This window comes from Mobula hypostoma, chromosome 3, assembly GCF_963921235.1.
Source record: "Mobula hypostoma chromosome 3, sMobHyp1.1, whole genome shotgun sequence".
NCBI lineage: Eukaryota > Metazoa > Chordata > Chondrichthyes > Myliobatiformes > Myliobatidae > Mobula > Mobula hypostoma.
In genome coordinates this window covers 112,979,670-113,002,817 of record NC_086099.1, presented here as the reverse complement: position 1 = coordinate 113,002,817, position 23,148 = coordinate 112,979,670, and the positions used below count along the sequence as shown (strand labels likewise).

Sequence of the window (23,148 nt, the reverse complement as noted above, 5' to 3'; positions counted from 1 at the left end):
AACAGACATGTTATTGTGTGTTTTCTCCGTATTCGAGACAAAGACCGTATTATTAAACTGGCAAGAAAACAAAGGCTGTTTAAATTTCAAGGCTTTGAGATTCGTTTCTTTCAAGATTTTCCATGTGAAGTTGTTCAGCAATGTTCTGGATTTGCGACTGCAATGCCAATGGCCTTTCAAAAACAGATGTATCCCTTCCTTCTTTATCCAGCTAAATTAAGGCTTTTCGCTAAAGACTCGGGTTCATATCTTTGAGGATCCAGCCGATGCACTGCGTTTTATTAATTCTCTCCCGGATGAGTCCGAATCCTGAAGTTTAAAAGACTTACAATTATTCGATCGTAAGGAATGATGAAATGGGAAGAATTAAGAAGTACAGAAAGTCTTGGTATTAAAAAGTACCTTTATCTTTGAAATAGACTGGTTTGGACGGTTTTAACTTTAGAAGATATTTTATGGGATCTATTGGAAGACTGTAGAAATTTTAAACCATTTAGAATTTCTTTTGTTTGCTACATATATGAATTACTTGTTTCTTTTTGCTTTATATGTTTTTGTTAAGAACTTTTAACTACTATTTGGTTTTTTTAATGTTTTATAGATAGATGTAAAAATTTAAAGATGGCGATGTTTTCTCTGTGCAAATATTTAAGAATTTGTTTTGGAAGTTTTTTTTCTTATCTAATGTTATGAAGGTTACTTTTTAAATTGAAGGCCGTTTCTGTTAACTGTTTTTGTTAAATTTAATTGTAATGAGTTGTATACCCGGGAGAGGGAGGCAGATTACTTTTTTTTATTTGTACATTTTACTTAGGCAGGTGGAGTTCAGAATTGCTTCTATGCATTTCTTGGGGCTTGCATTGATTAATATTGACTTATTTCTGGGCTTTGTAGGTTGGGTGGGTTTTTTCTTTTTTTTTATTTCTATTTTTTATTCCCATTATGGAATTCCGGAGCATACGCAAATTATTATCATTGTTGTTTATCACTGCCAGTCAAAATGTCCTTATCCTGACATATGTTTAATTGTTTTCTTTAGATATAAAGTTTCATGATGTTAGTTAAACAGTTAAACGTTTTAAGTTGGAATGTCTGTGGTTGGAATCATCCTATTAAGCCTAAGAAAACATTTAGGATTATTAATCGATTCCAACCTGATATAATCTCTGCACAGGAGACACATGTCAGGTTATGTGATAACAACTGATGTTTTAAATTTTGGAAGGACTCTCAGATTCATGCAAACTCTCAAAGTAAAATTAGGGGTGTTTCCATTTTTATTGATTCCAATATTCCCTTTAATCAGGAGGATATTATATCTGATATTAATGGTAGAATTTTGATTGTTAAAGGAACAATTTACAATAAGAAAATGGTTTTGGTTAATATATATGGACCAAATACTCATAATACTTCATTTTTTAAAGATATTTTTGCTCTATTACCTGATTTAAATGCATATATGTTATTATTGGGTGGAGATTTTAATACTTGCTTAAATCCGTTGTTGGATAAATCATCATCTAGACATCAACTCCCTAATCGTTCTGCATCACTTATTAATTCCTTTTTAATTGATTATGGTTCAATTGAAGTCTGGAGACATATGCATCCTACTGATAGAGAAAATTCCTTTTTTTCACACGTTCATAATAAATACTCGAGAATCGACTATTTTATAGCCGACTTTTACTTAATGTTCAGAAATGTGAATATGATGCGATTGTTATTTCTGATCATGCTCCTTTAAATTTAATATTTGATTTGAAAGATGTTGTTCTGGAAAACGCCAAGGTGGTCTTGTAGAAACATTTGTTACAGAGTTCAGATTTTGTTGAGTTTATTGAAACTCAGATAAAAGAGTTTTTTCTCTTTAATAATACAGGAAACATCTCAAAGTTCATAATTTGGGATACGTTAAAAGCTTATTTACGTGGTCAGATTATTTCTTATTTAGCTAAGTTGAAGAAACAGACAAGAATAGAATTAGATAAAATTGCTAAACAAATTAAAGAATTAGATAATATCAACGCAATCTTTCCAAACATTGATTTGTTTAAAAGAAGAGTGGAACTACAATAACAATATAATTTATTATTAACTTATCCTATTGAAGGATATTTGCTTAAATTAAAAAGTCAGTTTTATATATTTGGGGATAAAAATAATAGGCTATTAGCTTCCCAGATAAGGCCTACTAAAGCTAAAAGACAAATTTTAAAGATTCGTAAAGATAATAGAGATATAGTAAGTAATTAATTATGAAGATATTAATAATATCTTTCAGGATTTTTATTCCAATCTTTATAAATCTCAGTTTCCAGCAGATCCCTCTAAAATGAAAGCTTTTTTATATAAGATTAAATTTCCTCAAATTACTGCTGAAGATCAACAGACCCTTGATGCTCCAATTGTTGAGCATGAAATTCAGAAAGCTATATGGTCAATGCAATCAGGTAAAGCTCCTGGACTCAATGGTTATTTGGTAGCATTTAACAAAAAAATTGAAAAATTACTTTCTCCATACCTTTTGGAAATATTTCATGAATCTTTTGAGAAAGGTAATTTACCCTCTTCTTTTTATGAAGCTTCTGCTTCTTTAATCCTTAAATAAGATAAAAATCCTACTGAATGCTCATTTTATAGACCTATTTCGCTATTAAATGTGGATGCTAAAATTCTTTCCAAGATAATGACTAACGGTTTGAAAAACATTTTATCTAAAATTATCTCCGTGGATCAAACAGGCTTTATTAAAGGCCGTTACTCTTTTTCTAATGTTCGGAGATTGATGAATATTATATATTCACCATTATCCAAAACACCCCAATGTGTTTTTTCTCTGGATGCAGAAAAGGCATTTCATAGAGTTGAATGGACTTATTTATTTAATATATTAGAGAGATTTGGCTTTGGTAATAATTTTAATAAGTGGATTCAAATGATCTAGAAGAACCTTATCGCTACCGTTATTACTAATAATCTTAGGTCTCTCTTTTTTTCCACTTTCACGAGGTGCTCGACAAGGGTGTCCATTAAGTCCTTTATTATTTAATCTCGCATTGGAGCCTTTGGCTATAACAATTCGCGAAGCTAAAAATATTCATGGTATTTCTATAAATAGGACCATACATAAGATTTCTCTTTATGCCGATGATCTTTTGGTTTATATCTCGAATCCTGAAGAATCTATTCCTAATTTTTTGGAATTATTAAATGATTTTGGAAAATTTTCAGGGTATAAACTTAATTTAAATAAAAGTGAATTGTTCCCTTGAAATGATCCTGTTTTTATATATTCCATTTAGAATTGTGAATTTTGGGTATTATCATTACAAAAAAAATAAGGATCTTTATAAAGCTAATGTAGTTCCTTTATTGGACTCTATGAAACAATTATTTTCTAGATAGAATCCTCTTACACTTTCTTTAATAGGTTGTATTCATGCCATGGAAATGATGATTTTACCTAGATTTTTATATATTTTTCAAAATATACCTATCTTTCTAACCAAAAAATTTTTTGATCGAATTGATTTTACTATTTCATCCTTTATTTGGAATAATAAAAAACCAAGAGATAATAAGTTTCATTTACAAAAATCTAAAAATGATGGTGGACTCGCGCTACCTAATTTAAGATTGTATTATTGGGTTGTTAATATTCAACAATTATGTTTTTGGTTATATTGGCTTGATAAGAACCAAAAACCAGCTTGGATTGATTTGGAATTTAAATTATATTAATCAATTTTATTTATCTTCACTATTACCTTTACAAATTGCTAAAATTTCCAATTTAAATTTCTACCGTTATTAAACAGTCCTTACAGATTTGGTTTCAGTTTCGCAACTCTTTTAATTTTAAACTATTTAGATTGTCCAGTCCTGTATTTTGAAATTTGCTATTTAAACCTTCAATTACTGATCCCATCTTTCTTTTATGGAGAAATAAGGGGATTTGTTCTTTTGCAGATTTATTTAGTGATGGTTGATTGATGTCTTTTGAAGAGTTATTTAGTAAATATTCTCTCTCTCATACACATTTCTTGCAATATTTACGGGTTAGACGTGTTTTACAAAAGTATGTTTCTACGTTCCCATATATGCAAGAATCTGATTTGTTGGACACTATTTTGAATATGAATCCCTTAGCGAGAGGCTCCGCTGGTAGAATTTATAATTTATTTTTACTACAAAAAGATAATCTCTCACTAAAGATTAAACAAGATTGGGAGAGAGAACTTAATATGACTTTTGTTAATGAAGATTGGCTGCGAGTTCTGAAAATGGTTAATTCTTCTTCGATATGTGGCAATTATTGTTTAATTCAGTTTAAAATTGTTCACCGCAAACAACAGGAATTCTGCAGATGCTGAAAATTCAAGCAACACACATCAAAGTTGCTGGTGAACGCAGCAGGCCAGGCAGCATCTCTAGGAAGAGGGACAGTCGACATTTCAGGCCGAAACCCATCATCAGTACTAACTGAAGGAAGAGTTAGTAAGAGATTTGAAAGTGGGAGGGGGAGGGGGAGATCCAAAATGATAAGAGAAGACAGGAGGGGGAGGGATGGAGTCAAGAGCCAGACAGGTGATTGGCAAAGGGGGTATGAGAGGATCATGGAACAGAAGGCCCAGGGAGAAAGACAAGGGGGGGGAACCCAGAGGATGGGCAAGGGGTACAGTAAGAGGGACAGAGGGAGAAAAAGGAGAGTGAGAGAAAGAATGTGTGTATAAATATAATAATGGATGGGGTACGAGGGGGAGGTGGGGCATTAGCGGAAGTTAGAGAAGTCAATGTTCATGCCATCAGGTTGAAGGCTATCCAGACGGAATATAAGGTGTTGTTCCTCCAACCTGAGTGTGGCTTCATCTTTACAGTGGAGGAGGCCATGGATAGACATGTCAGAATGGGAATGGGATGTGGAATTAAAATGTGTGGCCACTGGGAGATCCTGCTTTCTCTGGCGGACAGAGCATAGGTGTTCAGCAAAGCAGTCTCCCAGTCTGCGTCGGGTCTTGCCAATATATAGAAGGCCACATCGGGAGCACCGATGGAGGAAGGGAAGCCCCTTTCTTTAAAAAAGGAGGACACCTTCCTCGTCAAGGAATGAAAAGCCTCATCCTGAGAGCAGATGCGGCAGAGACGGAGGAATTGCGAGAAGGGGATGGCATTTTTGCAAGAGACAGGATGCCATCCCTTTCTCGCAATTCCTCCGTCTCTGCTGCATCTGCTCTCAGGATGAGGCTTTTCATTCCTTGACGAGGGAGATGTCCTCCTTTCTTAAAGAAAGGGGCTTCCCTTCCTCCACCATCAACTCTGCTCTCAAATGCATCTCCCCCATTTCACGCACATCTGTTCTCACTCCATCCTCCCGCCACCCCACTAGGAATAGGGTTCCCCTGGTCCTCACCTACCACCCCACCAGCCTCTGGGTCCAACATATTATTCTCCGTAACTTCCGCCACTACCAAAGGGATCCCACCACTAAGCACATCTTTCCCTCCCCCCCCCCGCATTCTGCAGGGATCGCTCTCTACGCGACTCCCTTGTCCATTCGTCCCCCCCATCCCTCCCCACTGATCTCCCTTCTGGCACTTATCCTTGTAAGCGGAACAAGTGCTACACATGCCCTTACACTTCCTCCCTTACCACCATTCAGGGCCCCAGACAGTCCTTCCAGGTGAGGCAACACTTCACCTGTGAGTCCGCTGGGGTGATATACTGCGTCCGGCGCTCCCGATGTGGCCTTCTATATATTGGCGAGACCCGACGCAGACTGGGAGACCGCTTTGCTGAACACCTATGCTCTGTCCGCCAGAGAAAGCAGGATCTCCCAGTGACCACACATTTTAATTCCACATCCCATTCCCATTCTGACATGTCTATCCACGGCCTCCTCTACTGTAAAGATGAAGCCACACTCAGGTTGGAGGAACAACACCTTATATTCCATCTGGGTAGCCTCCAACCTGATGGCATGATCATTGACTTCTCTAACTTCCGCTAATGCCCCACCTCCCCCTCGTTCCCCATCCGTTATCTATTTTTATACACACATTCTTTCTCTCGCTCTCCTTTTCCTCCCTCTGTCCCTCTGACTATACCCCTTGCCCATCCTCTGGGTCCCCCCCCACTCCCGTCTTTCTCCCTGGGCCTCCTGTCCCATGATCCTCTCATATCCCCTTTGCCAATCACTTCTCCATCCCTCCCCCTCCTGTCTTCTCCTATCATTTTGGATCTCCCCCTGCCACCTTCAAATCTCTTACTAACTCTTCCTTCAGTTAGTCCTGACGAAGTCTCGGCCTGAAACGTCGACTGTACCTCTTCCTAGAGATGCTGCCTGGCCTGCTGCGTTCACCAGCAACTTTGATGTGTGTTGCTAAAATTGTTCACTGTTATTATTTGTAGCCCCCCCTGGCCACCCTCAGGGTCGCTCGGCTCGCTGTTGTCTAGGGAAACAGCCTCGGCCCCGCCAAACTGGATAATTCATTTGTGTGGATGCTGTGTGAGGTATCCCACCCCGCCCAAATAACAGACAATACACCAGATGCAATTAAATGATTTACAGTTTATAGATATTACTGGAACTATACAATTAAAAGAGAATAAAATATAAAAGGAAAATAAAAGGCGCCACACTTATCAAAGTTCAATCTCTTCGTGTATAAAAACCGTTGGAGCTCAAGGACCTTCTTCTTCACCCTGCGACCCCCTCGGACCACCTCGACCGGCCGCCTGGGACCAACAATGGTGGTCGACCAGACGCTCCACACGAGTCCGTCTCCATCTCCTCGCCGAACGTCCCACTCGGGGTCTGACCCCGTTAGCGGACTCACAGCACCTCGTCCATCCTCTGTCTCGCTCTCCCGCCTTCTGCCCCAAAACCCCGCGCATACAGTATCTTCAAATACACCAAAACCATAACAACTATCCCAATTGGTTAATACCACTCTCTGATCAGACTCTAAAGCAAAAACAAACTGTTAGCGCAAACTTTCTCAGTGTTTAACACAACAAAGCCGCATTCCCCAGATTAAGTAACATTAACATTTTAATTAGCCTCCGCAGTAACATAAAAATCGAAACCCCCTTACATATTTAACAAAGGAGAGGCTATCAAGAATATTTCCTAATATAGATAATTATTGTGATAGGTGCAAAAATGAAGTAGCCGTTTCCCACCAGATAGAAAACGATTATTGTTCCATAATGGAGATGATTTACACCATAAGCTTTTAAATTTTAGGAATTTTTCTGCTGCTCTGAACACTTGTAGCATATGGGTTAAAATTGGACCGTAATACAAATCACATTTTTTGGTAGACATACCTATAAGGAGAAAGTCCTTCAACCTTACAGGTGCTATTAGCTCTTGTTCTATATTTTTCCATGATGAAACTTTACCCTCCTCCGTCCAATAGCTAAGACTTTTTAATACAAATGCCCAGTGATACAGTATAAAATTTGGACATGCCAATCCCCCATCTGACTTTTTGAATTGTAGAGCTGACCACTTTATATTGGGTCGTTTACCATTCCAAACATAGCATCGTAGTAAGGAGTCCAGTTTTTGCCAAAATCCTGCTGGAGGTGCAAGAGGAATCACTGAGCTAATAAAATTAATGCGGGGTAAGACGTTCATTTTAATGACCGATATACGGGTCGGGACTGATGCTGGCAGGTGTCTCCATCTATTAATATCTTCTTCTATTTTTTTCAAAATTAAAGAGTAATATGTTTTAGCCACAGATGATAGGGAGGTATTAACTTTAATACCCAAATAGAGGACTTCATTTGCAACTTTAATCTGGGGAGGAAAAGACACCTTACTTTTATCTGTATTCATCAGCATCAGTGCTGATTTTGACAAATTAACTTTGTATCCTGAAAGAAATCCAAATTGCTCCAGTGTTTTTAAAACATAGGGGAGAGTTGGTTGAACATTTGTCATATAAACTAGCGTGTCGTCCGCATAAAGTGATATCGAATGGGAGGTTGTACCTATTGTAATAGGGGAGATCTGAGGAGAGTTTCTAATTAAATGTGCAAGTGGTTCAATAGATATAGTAAAAATTAAAGGAGACAAAGGGTCCCCTTGTCGTGTGCCCCGTCCTATGTCAAATAACTCTGAGAAACCTCCTCCCACACATACCCGGGCTGAAGGATTAGCATACAGTGTTTGAATCATATTGATAAATTTATCGGTGAATTTAAATTCTTTTAGAACTCTCCAAAGATATGGCCATTCAAGGCGATCGAACGCTTTTTTAGCATCTAGAAATAGCAGGCCATAGGCAGGCGGGATTTTATGTGTTGCACTCAGTATGTGTAAGAGCCGGCGAATATTATCAGATGTGAGACACCCCCTGATAAAACCCGTATGATCTGGGCTAATTATTTTCCCAACTACTGTCTCAAGTCTACTGGCTAAGACTTTGGAAGATATCTTGAGGTCGGCATTTATCAAGGAGATTGGACGATAACTGGCACACTCCAAGGGGTCCTTACCGGGCTTGGGTATAACTGTGATCAGGACTGTGTTTAGATCTCTATGGAAAGTGCCATTTCCAAAGCATAATTTAATGTTTCTAACCATACTGGTCCAAGAATATTCCAAAGTGCTAGGTAAAGTTCCACAGGTATGCCATCTATACCTGGTGTACAGCCTTTATTTGTAGCTTTGCCTGCTATAAGTAGCTCATCCAGTGTAATAGGAGAGTCTAGAGTTTTGGTGTTCTCTAATGACAACGTAGGAGGTCTAATCCACTAAAAAAATCTGTGAAGTTATTCTCAGAAGGAACTGAGCCACTTATATACAGTTCTTTAAAGTAATTCTTGAATAACTCGTTTATTTCCTCTGCTGAAGATACTGCTCCACGTATAGCACATCTGATAGCTGGTACAGACCTTTTAGCTTCCTGTTGTTTGAGCGTTAGTGCTAAAAGATTGCTCGGTCTGCTGCCTTCTGCATAATACTTATGTTTGGTTATATGGATCATATATTCTGCCCTGCTTCTTAATAAATCATTTAATTCTGCTTGTTTTCTTTTGAGCTCGTTTTCTTTTGTTATGCTGTATCTCCTTTTGAGCTCATTCTCCAAAACCTTACATTCTTCTTCTAGGGTGGAAATCTTTTGAAGCCGGCTTTTATGTAGGTGGGAACTGAACCATATAGCGTTATTTCGTAAGAAACCCTTGATGGAGGCCCTAATCACTGTCACATCTGAGACATTATTTTTATTTAAATTTATAAATTCTGTCAGTTTTGTTCTCAGTTGTGATAGAAATTTGTCGTTTTTAGAAGGGTGGAGTTAAACCTCCACCTAGTAGCCTTATTTTTAATTTTGCCATAATTAAAAGTAGATATGACTGGGTTGTGATCAGATAGATGTCTGGGCAAAAATTCTATTGAGTGTGCTAAAGGCAGTAGACCAGAGGATATAAGAATGTAATCTATCTGAGAGAAAGTTTTATGTCTTGTGGAGAAGAAGGTATAGTCTTTAGCAGATGGATTATGCACCCTCCACACATCCGTTAAACTCAAATCCGTTAGAAAAAGGTTAAGTGCTTTGGAAGCAGATTCTTGAGAGCTCGATATAGTTGAGGAAGATTTATCGAGGTTAATGTTTACCAAAGCATTCATGTCCGAACCAACATATAGTTGGTAGTCACTTAACTTCAGTAATTGTGAGGTAATTGAGGGAAAAAATTCAACCTCGAATATAGTTGGGGCATATAGGCTAACGAATGCAACTTTTTTACCTTTTTTACTTTTTTACAGCAAAAAGCTAAATGTCCTTTATTGTTGGCGCCAGTCCTTTCAATTGATACATTAATATTATGTCTCATTAATATCATAACTCCTTTCACACGAGTACCATCAGCTGATGCCACAAGGGGTTTTGAACCCTGGGAATGTCATTAGGTTTAAGATGTGTTTACTGTAACAGCACGATATCTATTTTCTTTCTACGTAAGAAATCTAAAACCTTTGAACACTTGTAGGGAGAGTTTAATCCTCTAACATTAAATGATACAATAGTAAGATTTTCTAATTTATCTGTGTTGCTCATCTTCCCCTGGATCTGTTGTTGTAAGTTGGTGGTGGAGCCTTGTGGTGGTGGAGCCTTGAGTTACCCCCTTCCCACCCCACCTCCCATCACCCCTCACATTCAACCCTTTACTTTGTAACATCTGTGAGTGTCACTTAGCAATATCAGACACTGAACACTGACATTAACCACACCCCTCTAGCACCAACAAATTAGAAAGGCAAAGCAGTTCTCATAGACAATCATATCAAAGAGACAAGAAAAAAAACCCGGACAAACCCGTTAACCTATATGATTGAAACCATATACAGTATAACACATAATCAAGACCCCAACAGCCTCTTGCGAGAAACTGTCTCTTTAATAGACCGTCGCTTAGCAATGGCGCCAGTGACGTCCTATCTGGCGCCCAGGAATGTAAACAAGCCTACTGGAAACATACATTCTAAAGTTATTCAGAACAAACTGCTGTTTTTCAGCTTCATTCTTGATGAAATAAGACATTTGGGTATATTGAATATCACCTTAGAAAGTAAAAGATAAGAAGTATAAATCTAGGCGGACTTATATCACCTTACCATGTTATCCTTGTACTAACAAATTAACTGAGGCATTATCTTAAAACTCTGACCTGCAATACTCAGAAACAAATTGGCCCCCCTAATTAACTAAATCCGAAAGTGCAACGAATGACTTTCCGATAAAAGAATAGCCAGAAAACTTCACACCTAGAATGTTAACTTGCCCGTGCCTGTTAGATTGCGCATACAGGCTAGTCCGAGCTCTTAATGTCGTTCCATCTCCTCCTGAGGGGCATGTGGACTTTACCCAGGGTCTTCTTCCATATCTCCCAGCACCGATGATTTCGGAGCTTCTTTCGCTTCCTCTGAGTTAAACGACATCTTCATGCCCTTGATATTCACTCTCAAAATCGCTGGGGAAAATGAGGAACGAGTCGATCCCCTTCTGTTGAAGCTTAGCACGGATCTCCTTGTATCCCTGCCGTTCCTGCATCGTGCAGGGGATGTAGTCAGAGAAGAACCGTAGCTGAGTGCCATCAGGGAGAGTAGGTTTGGCTTCCTCGTGCCCTCCAGGACAGCCTGCCGGTCAGTGTACCATAGAAGCTTAAAAATCATGGTCCGTGGTCTTGTTGGAAAAGATCCTATGGGCTCTATTGATCTCCAATGGAGTGCTGTGGGAATTCTTGAGCGCTGGAATCCAATAAGGCAGCATCTTGGATCGTCACCCTCAGTGCCTGTCGGTAAGTTGACCAGGGGCACATTGTTTCTCCTGGATCTGTCCTCTAAGCCGTTTAGCTTCCTCCATATCTTAGTCACCCCCGTGAGACAGGAGTTAGTAACTTTCTCATTCTTGCGTAAGTAAACCTGAATGTTGTTTATTTTGTTGAAGACTGTGCTAAATTTTTTAGCATGACTATCCGCTTGCTCCTTTAACAACTGGAGAATGTTGCCATTCTCTGCCATATGCTTCTGTATGGGGTCGAGAGCCTTTTCCAGCAACTCCTTTAGCATGTGGGCTACCATTCCTTGCAGCGATTCCACCTCCATTGCCATTGTTTGCTTAATTAGCATAGCTATTTCCTCGGATGAGTCGCTAACTTGGTGTCGTCTGCTGCTGGCATCTTGTTTCCTGGTTGAATTTGAATCTTTTTTTGAGGTCATATCTTTAGTTAGATCTTTCTCCAACTCAACCTTGTACTAAGGCCGTCTATGAGCCCTAAAGAACTTGAAAAAAGGAGGGTTGTATGTCAGCGCTCAGTGCTGTGCTGCCATCTTGCCTTGTGCCTCACTGGAGGTCCTGCCAAGTTTTCAGACAATTCAAAGATAGGTGGAGGACCATGTAGTGTTGAGGAAGCAGGGAGTCAGCAGAATGACTTAGAAAGATTTAGGAGAATGTGCAAATAAGTGGCAGATGGAATATAGTGTAGGCAAGTGTATGTTCATGTATTTTGATAGAAGGAATAACAGTGTCAACTATTTTCCAAATGGAGAGCAAGTTCAGAAATCAGAGGTGCAAAAGCAATTAGGAGCCCTCATGCAAGACAAACTCATTGCGCAATTAGAGATAATTCTATATAATGTTGTGGGCATCACTGAGTCATGACTGAAAGAAAGTCATAGTTAGAAGGTTAACATCAAAGGATATACTTTGTATAGAAAGGACAGACAGGAAGACATTGGTGGTAGTGTGGCTCTGTTGGCAAGAGATAGAATTATATACTTAGAAAGAGCTGACATAACGTCAGAGAATGCCGTATCTTTGTGGATGGAGTTAAGAAACTGCAAGGAAAAAAAAAAATTATTACAGGAATCATATACAGGCCTCTTTTTTATAGACGCTGCATGGCCTCCTGAGTTTCTCCAGCATTTTGTGAGTGTTGCTTTGTTTTTCCAGCATCTGCAGATTTTCTCGTGTTTGTGAAAAGCAAAAGACCATCCAAACACCCAGTGTGAGGGAGAGAGAGAAAAAAAATCAAGTCGTGCAAAAAGCAGGCAAACAGCATTGAGAACTGAAGTTGCCAATGCCAGGAATCACCGCAGTCAGTCATTCCAGCAGGCCACAGCCTCAGTCTAGCTCAGAAACGAACAAATGCCGTGGAACAGCAAACCGAATCACTCCGTTTCTCACATCCAACCCCAGCACCCCCACCAGCCATTTCAATCTGCACATCCAAACCTCAGGTCATTCCTTGTCCATGGGCTCCGCCTTGATGTGGCCAGTACCCGACCTTTCCAATTCGCCTCAGCTCTTAAATCGAACAAACCTCGGAATTTTCCTTGCCTTGCCTTGTCTCTGCTGTGTCTAATTACCTGATCCTTTCCAATTCAGCTTGGCCCTTAGATTGATCAAACCTTGCATTTTCCCTCATCTTGCTTCGCCTTGCCTCGGCTCTATCTGAATTGTCTCCAACTCCTTCCTGGAACTGCTGCAACCATCCTTCCCAAGAAAGACTCTAGTCACACTGCAAAAATGCTAGATCGTACAGGCGATTCAGCTCAACTTGGATAGGGAAGCCCCAGGTTACTGTTTGCAGTGATAAGTATGAATAATGAAGTATTTAGTTGCTTTCTTTGTTTCACTGGCCATCAGCACGTTGTCACTTTAACCAGTTAGCAGTGCCATCTTAAACCAATGCTTATGGAGTATAGAAAATCCAAGAGAACACTGAAGAGAGAAGTTAAGAGGGCTAAAAGGTGTCATGAGTTTGACCAAGCAGACAAGGTCAAGGAGAATCATAAGGGATTCTACAGATATGTTAAAAGCAAAAGGATTGCAAGGGATAAAATTGTTCCTCTGGAAGATCAGAATGGTAATCCATCCACGGTGCCAAGAGAGATGAAAGAGATCTTAAATGGATTTTTTCTGCATCTGTATTTACTCAGGAAATGGACACAGAGTCTATAGAAGTACTGTATATATCAAGGTATTTATTTAGTTATCAAAAGATAACACAGAATAGGACGTTCCAGATTTTTGAGCCATGCTGCCCAGCAATCCCCTAATTTAATCCAAGCTTAATCAAGGGATAACTTAATCACAACCAATTAGCAAGAAAAGAGCATGACCTGGATGGTGGGGGTCCTTGATAATGAATGCTGCTTTCCTGTGACAACGCTCCATGTAGATGTGATCAATGGTGTGGAGGGGCTTTGCCCGTTGATAGACTGGGCCGTATCCACAGCTTTTTGTTGGATTTACGGTTCAAGGGCATTGGCATTTCCATACCAGGCTGTGATGCAGCCATTCAATATACTCTCCACCACACATCTATAGAAGTTAGTCAAAGTTATAAATGCCGTGCCAAATTTTCGCAAACTCCTTGGAAATAGAGGCACTGCTGTGCTTTCTTTAAAGGGTTTAAACTAATTTGGCAGGAGGATGAGAACCAGGGTGACGGTACTCTGAAGTAGATGGTTTACAAACACAGGCAGTGTGCAGCGGTACTGCAAGCAAGGAGAGGCTGATGTTGGGAAAAAGCTGCAATCAATAGGATGTATTGCAATGAAAAGAGGGAGTTAGATATGGCCCTTGTGGCTAAAGGGATCAGTGGGTATGAAGGGAAGGCAGGTACAGGGTTCTGAGTTGGATGATCAGCCATGATCATACTGAATGGCGATGCAGGCTCGAAGGGCCGAATGGCCTGCTCCTGCAACTATTTTCTATGTTTCTAAGTTTCTATGTTTCTAACAACATCAGGTGCCGTGCCCAGTTTGAGCTTTGACTGCCATGGCCCACACATTCCCATTTCGGGTCAAGTGAATCAATTCATTCTGACTGCTGTCTCCATCATCATTTGTCTTTGTCTTCCTCTTGCTTTCTTCCCTTCAATCTTTCCCATAATTATCATGCATTCTAACTCCTCTTTCCTAATCACATGTCCAATGAAGTTACGTTGCCTTTTCATGATCTCATACATTATTTCTCTTTTTGTGTTTGCTCTGTTCATGACATCCTCGTTAGATATTCGTTTCATCCATGATATTCTTTGCATCCTCCTCAAAAACCACATCTCTGCTGCTTCAATTCGTTTCCTCATGTTACTAGATATTGTCCAACATTCTGAGCCATGTAACATAACTGGATAAAAGTAACATTTCAGTACTCTGAGGCAGATTGTCATGCCTAGTTTAGTATTGGTCAGTATACTCTTCATTCTCGTAAAGGTGTCGCTTGCCATCCCTATTCTCCTTTTGATGTCCATGTCGCACCTGCCATCTGATGTCACCCAGCTTCCTAAGTAGCAAAAGTTCTGTACTTGTTTTATGTCTTCCCTGTTTATTCTCAGACTGCAGTTAGTATTTTCCTTCTTTTTGGATATCATTTGAATGTACACAGTATACAAAATAAGGTAGATGAAGTTGTAACACAGTTACAGTATGACGTTGTGAGCATCCTGGAATCATGGCTGAAAGAAGATGATAGCTGGGAGCTTAACACCTCGGCGGGAAGAGAAGAAGGCAGCGCGACGCAGCATGCGCAGCTGTCCGGTGAAATGATATCATATCTGTTAAATAGGGGCCGTGGACAATTCTGATTTGATGGAGACAGACGTGAGAAGCAGAGGAACATCTGGAGAAATTTCTGAAATGCCTGGTTCGCTGCTGTTGCTACTGTGCGATCAAGAATCTCCGGAGGGAAGGCCCCAAAATCCCCGGCTTTGCCTGCTGCTGGCGACTGAGGCTGAGGTCAAAGCGTTTGGATAGAGATGGTGCTCGGTACTCGGTGTCGGAGGGCTGATCGAAGCTTGAAGTTTTCCGACAACTCAGAGTCAGACTGTGATCGGGCATGGCAGGGAGAGTTTTCTTCCTTCTCCCGTCTGTATAGATGTGGGACTTTTGAGAGACTTTGAACTTTTTTACTGTGCCATGGACTGTTCTTCATGAAGTTATGGTATTGTTGCACTGTTGTAACTATATGTTATAATTATGTGGTTTTGTTAGTTTTTTCAGTCTTGGTCTGTCCTGCGTTTCTGTGATATCACACCGGAGGAATATTGTATCATTTCTTAACGCATGTATTACTAAATGACAATAAAAGAGGACTGCGTGTCCTCATAATCTAATCCAAGGATACACATTATTTCAAAAGGACAGGCAGCTAGGCAACAGAATGACATGGCTCTGTTGGTTAAATATGAAATAAAATCATTTGAAAGAGATGACTTAGGATTGGAAGGTGTTGAATCATTGTGGGTAGAGCTAAGGAACTGCAAGGGGAAAAAAGACCCTGATGGGAGTTATAGACAGACCCCAAAACAGTAGTAAAGATGTGGTCTACAAATTATAATGTGAGATAGAAAATGCATGTGCAACCCTCTCACTGGGCTCGTATACAAACTTGGCTTGTTACCTAACTCTACTAAAAGCCTTGTGACACAGCAGCAAGAACACCACCTTTCATAAGTAGTATACACCTAGGGTCAGTATGATTTGGTGTTCAATTAAACAGGAAAGTTGTGATGTCCTAGAGAGGGACATTGATTGTAGTGACGGCTGTGTAAGTACGTGCAAAGTTTTTGTTTGGAAAAAAATAAGATCATACACTGGCATAAAATTAAAAAGGAAATATATTTACCAAATTCTGAACTTTAATGAATTTACAGAAAAAGAAAAAGAAAAAGAGCCCATTACAGTTAAACCAATCCAATGTGCATATTAACGTTGGAGCTCATATCTGTAGTAGTCAAGTATAGCACTTTACTCACCCGCTGAATCTACATTCTGTATGAAAGACAGCAGCTACATTTGAACTTTCCTCAAAGACTATTACAAACGAATAGGCTAACTCAGGAGAATTAGAACTTCCCCCTCATCTGCACAAAGCACTTCTTACAACGGGTTCTCCCATTCGAACAGCATTCTGCAGCATCTTCCCTTATGCCCCACTTCAAAGCTCCTGCTAAAAGACCCCAAACCAGACTACTGTCCTACAGAAAACTGATCCCACCCAGCTCTAGAATCCTTCTTAGCATCCCACTGGGCAGAAAGTTACAACACATACCAAGGCAAACCTGACTGGCTGACACAACACCACCTTTCTGTCTGATTGAATTTTTTGAGGATGTGGAGTATTGTAAGCAATCTTGTGCACCATGATACACAAGATGTGCTGATATTGGAACGGGTTCAAAGGAGGTTCACAAAAATGTTTCCAGGATTGAAAGTCTTGACATATGAGGAATGCTTAAATTTTCTAGACCTCTACTCACTGGAATTCCGAAGAATGAGTAGTGACCTCATTGAAATCTCTCTAATGTTGAAAGGCCTCGATAGAGTGGATGTGGAGAGGATGTTTCCTATGCTGGGGGAGTCTAAGACCAGAAGACTATAGAAATTCCTTCTCATCTCTGTTCTTAAAGGATGCTCCTCTATTCTGAAGCTGTGACCTCAGTCTCTCAGCTGAGTGAACTTGGCCTTTTCACCTTGGAGCGACGGAGGATGAGAGGTGACCTGATAGAGGTGCATAAGATGATGAAAGGCATTGATCATGTGCATAGTCAGAGGCATTTTCCCAGGGCTGAAATGGCTATCACATGAGGGCACCGTTTTAAGGTGCTTGGAAGAGGAGATGTCAGGGGTAGGTTTTTTTTTAATACACAGAGAGTGGTGAGTGCATGGAATGGGCTGCTGGCGACGGTGGTGGAGGGGATACGATAGGGTCTTTTAAGAGACTCCTGAATAGGTACATGGAGCTTAGAAAAATAGAGGCTATGGGTAACCCTAGGTAATTTCTGAAGTAAGTACAGTTGAAGTCAGAAGTTTACATACACTTAGGTTGAAGTCATAACTCATTGTTTAACCACTCCACAGATTTCATATTAGCAAACTATAGTTTTGGCAAGACATTAAGGACATCTACTTTGTGCATGACACGAGTAATTTTTCCAACAATTGTTTACAGACAGATTATTTCACTTTTAATTGACTATATCACAAGTCCAGTGGGTCAGAAGTTTACAAACAAAATCAAAACAAATCAGCCAAGACCTCAGATAAAAAAAATTGTGGACCTCCACAAGTCTGGTTCATCCTTGGGAGCAATTTCCAAATGCCTGAAGGTACCACGTTCATTTGTACAAACAATAATACGCAAGTATAAACACCATGGGACCATGCAGCCATCATGTGAGGTTATGCACTTTGGTGGCAAAAACAGGAAAAGAGATTATTATTTGAATGGTGGCCGATTAGGAAAAGGGGAAGTGCAACGAGACCTGGGTGCCATTATACACCAGTCATTGAAAGCGGGCATGCAGGTACAGCAAAAAGGCGAATGGTATGCTGGCATACATAGCATGAGGATTTGAGTACAGGAGCAGGGAGGTACTACTGCAGTTGTACAAGGCCTTGGTGAGACCACACCTGGAGTATTGTGTGCAGTTTTGGTCTCCTAATCTGAGGAAAGACATCCTTGCCATAGAGGGAGTACAAAGAAGGTTCACCAGATTGATTTCTCGGATGGCAGGACTTTCATCTGATGAAAGACTGGATTGACTAGGCTTATATTCGTTGGAATTTAGAAGATTGAGGGGGGATCTTACTGAAACGTATAAAATCCTAAAGGGATTGGACAGACTAGATGCAGGAAGATTGTTCCCAATGTTGGGGAAGTCCAGAACGAGGGTTCACAGTTTGAGGATAAAGGGGAAGCCTTTTAGGACTGAGATTAGGAAAAACTTCTTCACACAGAGAGTGGTGAATCTGTGGAATTCTCTGCCACAGGAAACAGTTGGCTATATTTAAGAGGGAGTTAGATATGGCCCTTGAGGCTAAAGGGATCAGGGGGTATGGAGGGAAGGCTGGTACAGGGTTCTGAGTTGGATGATCAGCCATGATCATACGGAATGGCGGTGCAGGCTCGAAGGGCCGAATGGCCTACTCCTGCACCTATTTTCTACGTTTCTATACCGCTCAGGAAGGAGACGCATTCTGTCTCCTAGAGATGAACGTACTTTGGCACGAAAAGTGCAAATCAATCCCAGAACAACAGCAAAGGACCTTGTGAAAATGCTGGAGGAAACAAGTAGACAAGTATCTATATCCACAGTAAAATGAGTCCTATATCGACATAACCTGAAAGTCTGCACAGAAGGAAGAAGCCACTGCTCCAAAACCCCTATAAAAAAGCCAGACTACAGCTTGCAAGTGCACATGGGGACAAAGATCTTACTTCTTGGAGAAATGTCCTCTGGTCTGATGAAACAAAAATTGAACTGTTTGGCCATAATGACCGTCGTTATGTTTGGAGGAAAAAGGGTGAGGCTTGCAAGCCAAAGAACACCATCCCAATCGTGAAGCATGGGGGTGGTAGCATCATGTTGTGGGGGTACTTTGACAATGACCCCAAGCATACCTCCAAAGTTGTGGCAAAATTGCTTAAGGACAGCAAAGGCAAGGTATTGGAGTGGCCATCACAAAGCCCTGACCTCAATCCGATAGAAAATTTGTGGGCAGAACTGAAAAAGAGTGCGCGAGCAAGGAGGCCTACAAACCTGACTCAGTTACACCAGTTCTGTCTGGTGGAATGGAACAAAATTCCAGCAACTTATTGTGAGAAGCTTGTGAAAGGCTACCCAAAACGTTTGACCCCAGTTAATCAATTTAAAGGCAATGCTACCAAATACTAACAAAGTGTATGTAAACTTCTAACCCACTGGGAATGTGATGAAAGAAATAAAAGCTGAAATAAATCATTCTCTCTACTATTATTCTGACATTTCACATTCTTAAAATAGTGATCCTAATTAACCTAAGACGGAATGTTTTCTTGGATTAAATGTCAAGAATTGTGAAAAACTGAGTTTAAATGTATTTGGTTAAGGTGTATGTAAACTTCTGACATCAACTGCACATGTTCGGCACAGCACTGTGGGCCGAAGAGCCTGTATTGTGCTATCGGTTTTCTATGTTTCTATATCCCACATTCTGGTTACTGTCAGAGGCCTGTACATAACTCCCATTTAGGATATTTCTACCCACGAGGATTCTACATCTTCTAATTCTATGTCACCAAAGGATTTGATTTGATTTTTTACCAACAGAGCCACCCCTTCCCCTTTCTCACAGTCTCACCATACACTGCATTGACTTGTAGGTATACCACATGACCCATCTTCAGCCTTAGCACTCCAGTTCCTATCTGCCTGCCAAAATAGTTCAAACCCCTTCGCAAACCTGCCCACAAGGATATTGGTTCCCCCTCATATTCAGATGAAACCTGTCCTTTTGTACAGGTCATACCTTCCCCAAAAGAAACCATAGAAACCATAGAAACTACAGCACAGAAACAGGCCCTTTGGCCCTTCTTGGCTGTGCCGAACCATTTTCTGCCTAGTCCCACTGACCTGCACACGGACCATATCCCTCCATACACCTCCCACCCATGTATCTGTCCAATTTATTCTTAAATGTTAAAAAACAACCCGCATTTACCACCTCATCTGGCAGCTCATTCCATACTCCAACCACTCTCTGTGTGAAGAAGCCCCCACTAATGTTCCCTTTAAACTTTTCCCCCCTCACCCTTAACCCATGTCCTCTGGTTTTTTTCTCCGCTTGCCTCAGTGGAAAAAGCCTGCTTGCATTCACTCTATCTATACCCATCATAATTTTATATACTTCTATCAAATCTCCCCTCATTCTTCTACACTCTAGGGAATAAAGTCCTAACCTATTCAACCTTTCTCTGTAACTGAGTTTCTCAAGTCCCGGCAACATCCTTGTAAACCTTCTCTGCACTCTTTCAACCTTATTTATATCCTTCCTGTAATTTGGTGACCAAAACTGACAATACTCCAGATTTGGCCTCACCAATGCCTTACACAACCTCATCATAACATTCCAGCTCTTATACTCAATACTTCAATTAATAAAGACCAATGTACCAAAAGTTCTCTTTACAACCCTAACTACCTGTGACGACACTTTTAGGGAATTTTGTATCTGTATTCCCAGATCCCTCTGTTCCACTGCACTCCTCAGTGCCTTACCATTAACCCTGTATGTTCTACGTTGGTTTGTCCTTCCAACATGCAATACCTCACACTTGTCAGTATTAAAGTCCATCTGCCATTTTTCAGCCCGTTTTTCCAGCTGGTCCAAGTCCCTCTGCAGGCTCTGAAAACCTTCCTCACTGTCTACTACACCTCCAATCTTTGTATCATCAGCAAACTTGCTGATCCAATTTACCACATTATCATCCAGATCATTGATATAGATGACAAATAACAATGGACCCAGCACTGATCCCTGTGGCACACCACTAGTCACAGGCCTCCACTCAGAGAAGCAATTCTCTACCACCACTCTCTGGCTTCTTCCATCCAGCCAATGTCTAATCCAATTTACCACCCCTCCATGTATACCTAGCGACTGAATTTTCCTAACTAACCTCCCATGCGGGACCTTGTCAAAGGCCTTACTGAAGTCCATGTAGACAATATCCACTGCCTTCCCTTCATCCACTTTCCTGGTAACCTCCTCGAAAAACTCCAACAGATTGGTCAAACATGACCTTCCACACACAAAGCCATGTTGACTCTCCCTAATAAGCCCCTGTCTATCCAAATGCTTGTAGATTCTGTCTCTTAGTACTCCCTCCAATAACTTACCTACTACTGACGTTAAACTCACCGGCCTATAATTTCCCAGCAACACACATCAAAGTTGCTGGTGAACGCAGCAGGCCAGGCAGCACCTATAGGAAGAGGCACAGTCGACGTTTCAGGCCGAGACCCTTCGTCAGGACTAACTGAAGGAAGAGTGAGTAAGGGATTTGAAAGCTGGAGGGGGAGGGGGAGATTTTTTTTTGGATCTCCCCCTCCCCCTCCAGCTTTCAAATCCCTTACTCACTCTTCCTTCAGTTAGTCCTGACGAAGGGTCTCGGCCTGAAACGTCGACTGCGCCTCTTCCTATAGGTGCTGCCTGGCCTGCTGCGTTCACCAGCAACTTTGATGTGTGTTGCTTGAATTTCCAGCATCTGCAGAATTCCTGTTGTTTGCGTTTATAATTTCCCGGATTACTTTTCCATCCTTTTTTAAACAACGGAACAACATGAGCCACTCTCCAATCCGCCAGCAATTCACCCGTAGACAGCGATCCCAATGCTCCAGAAAACTGAAACCCTGTTCCCTGCACCACTTCCTCAGCCACTCATTCAGCTGTACTATCATCCTCTTCCTGATCTAACTATAGTATGTGGGATATAGTATGAATTCTGTCCATAAGTAGCTTAGAAAACCATGTTGGACAATGCTTGATTTGCGCTGCAATTTGGCAATACTTTCCAATAACACTGTGAACTAGCAGGATTATCCACACCCCAAACTTCAAACAGAAATTATAATTCATGACAAGATCATCGTTATTCTCAGCCACAGGATTGTACGGCCAGATTTGGGAACAACTTCTTTCCAACTGTGATGAGACTGCTGAACGATCCTGACCCAGATCTGGGCCATACCCTCCAAATATCCGGACCTGTCTCTCGGTTTTTTTGCACTACCTTACTTTCCATTTTTCTATTTTCTATTTATGATTTATAATTTAAATTTTTAATATGTACTAATTTTTACTATTTTTAATATTTATTATTTGTAATCCAGGGAGCGGAAAGCACAGAATCAAATATCGCTGTGATGATTGTATGTTCTAGCATCAATTGTTTGGCGACAATAAAGTATAAAGTATAATTCTGTACTACTAAGTAAACAACCCAAATTTTGCTTGCATTACCTCAGGACAAAAGGTGCCGGAGTCCATTTTGTATACATTGACTGTTCTGGAAAGCTTTGAATCTGAAGTTGAACAACGGGTATTAAAAAGGTTGTCATCCTGCTTCTCCAATTCATTACTCCATGCATGGTTACTTTCCCTTTTTAGAAAATTGTAACGTGGTTTTGGTTTGGGAGATTCATCTCCAATAGAATTCTTCAATTCCTTTTCTTCACAAAAGCAGAAACAGAAAAGGGAAAATGTACAATTAGTGACTTTTCTTCTTATGATACAGACATGTTAGCAATATACAATATTAAAGACTTAGATTCAAGCCGCTTCACATGTTAAATCAAGAAGTGCATAACCAACCAGAGTTACTATATATGGTGCAATACACTGAGCATGAAATCTTTGAAAATGATATAAAAACACAATTTACTGTGATTGTGATTGAATGATTCAGTTCTACTTAAGTGCTGTACATGGTATTACTTGACTTCAAAGATCTACGGTATGGGAAATCATTCTCGATACTTCATCACAAACAAGAGAAAATCTGCAGATGCTGGAAATCCAAGCAACACACACAAAATGCTGGAGGAACTCAGCAGGCCAGGCAGCTTCTATGGAAAAGAGTACAGTCGGCATTTCAGGCTGAGACCCTTCATCAGGACAAAAGAGTCCCGCTGAATGTCTCGGCCAGAAATGTCAACTATACTCTTTTTCACAGATACCTTGTCAGCCAGGAGGGGATTACATAGGACATCTAGTTAAATCTCCATGTTGGTATTTACGATCCATTCAAGCTTCTACCCATTAATCCTCTTCATAGGCTTGTCCAGTCTTTTCTGTTC

The 23,148-nt window shown here is 40.5% G+C and overlaps 1 protein-coding gene across 2 annotated transcripts in view; it reads right to left on the bottom strand.

Moving 5' to 3' along the window:
* LOC134344195 (microtubule-associated protein 9-like) overlaps positions 1-23,148 on the bottom strand; it is a 286,314-nt gene that overhangs the window by 207,152 nt on the left and 56,014 nt on the right. For both annotated transcript variants that reach the window (XM_063043605.1, XM_063043604.1), the window contains one exon: positions 22,313-22,521. In XM_063043605.1, the coding sequence (XP_062899675.1) occupies positions 22,313-22,521 (209 nt within the window). The remainder of the gene's footprint in view (positions 1-22,312; positions 22,522-23,148) is intronic.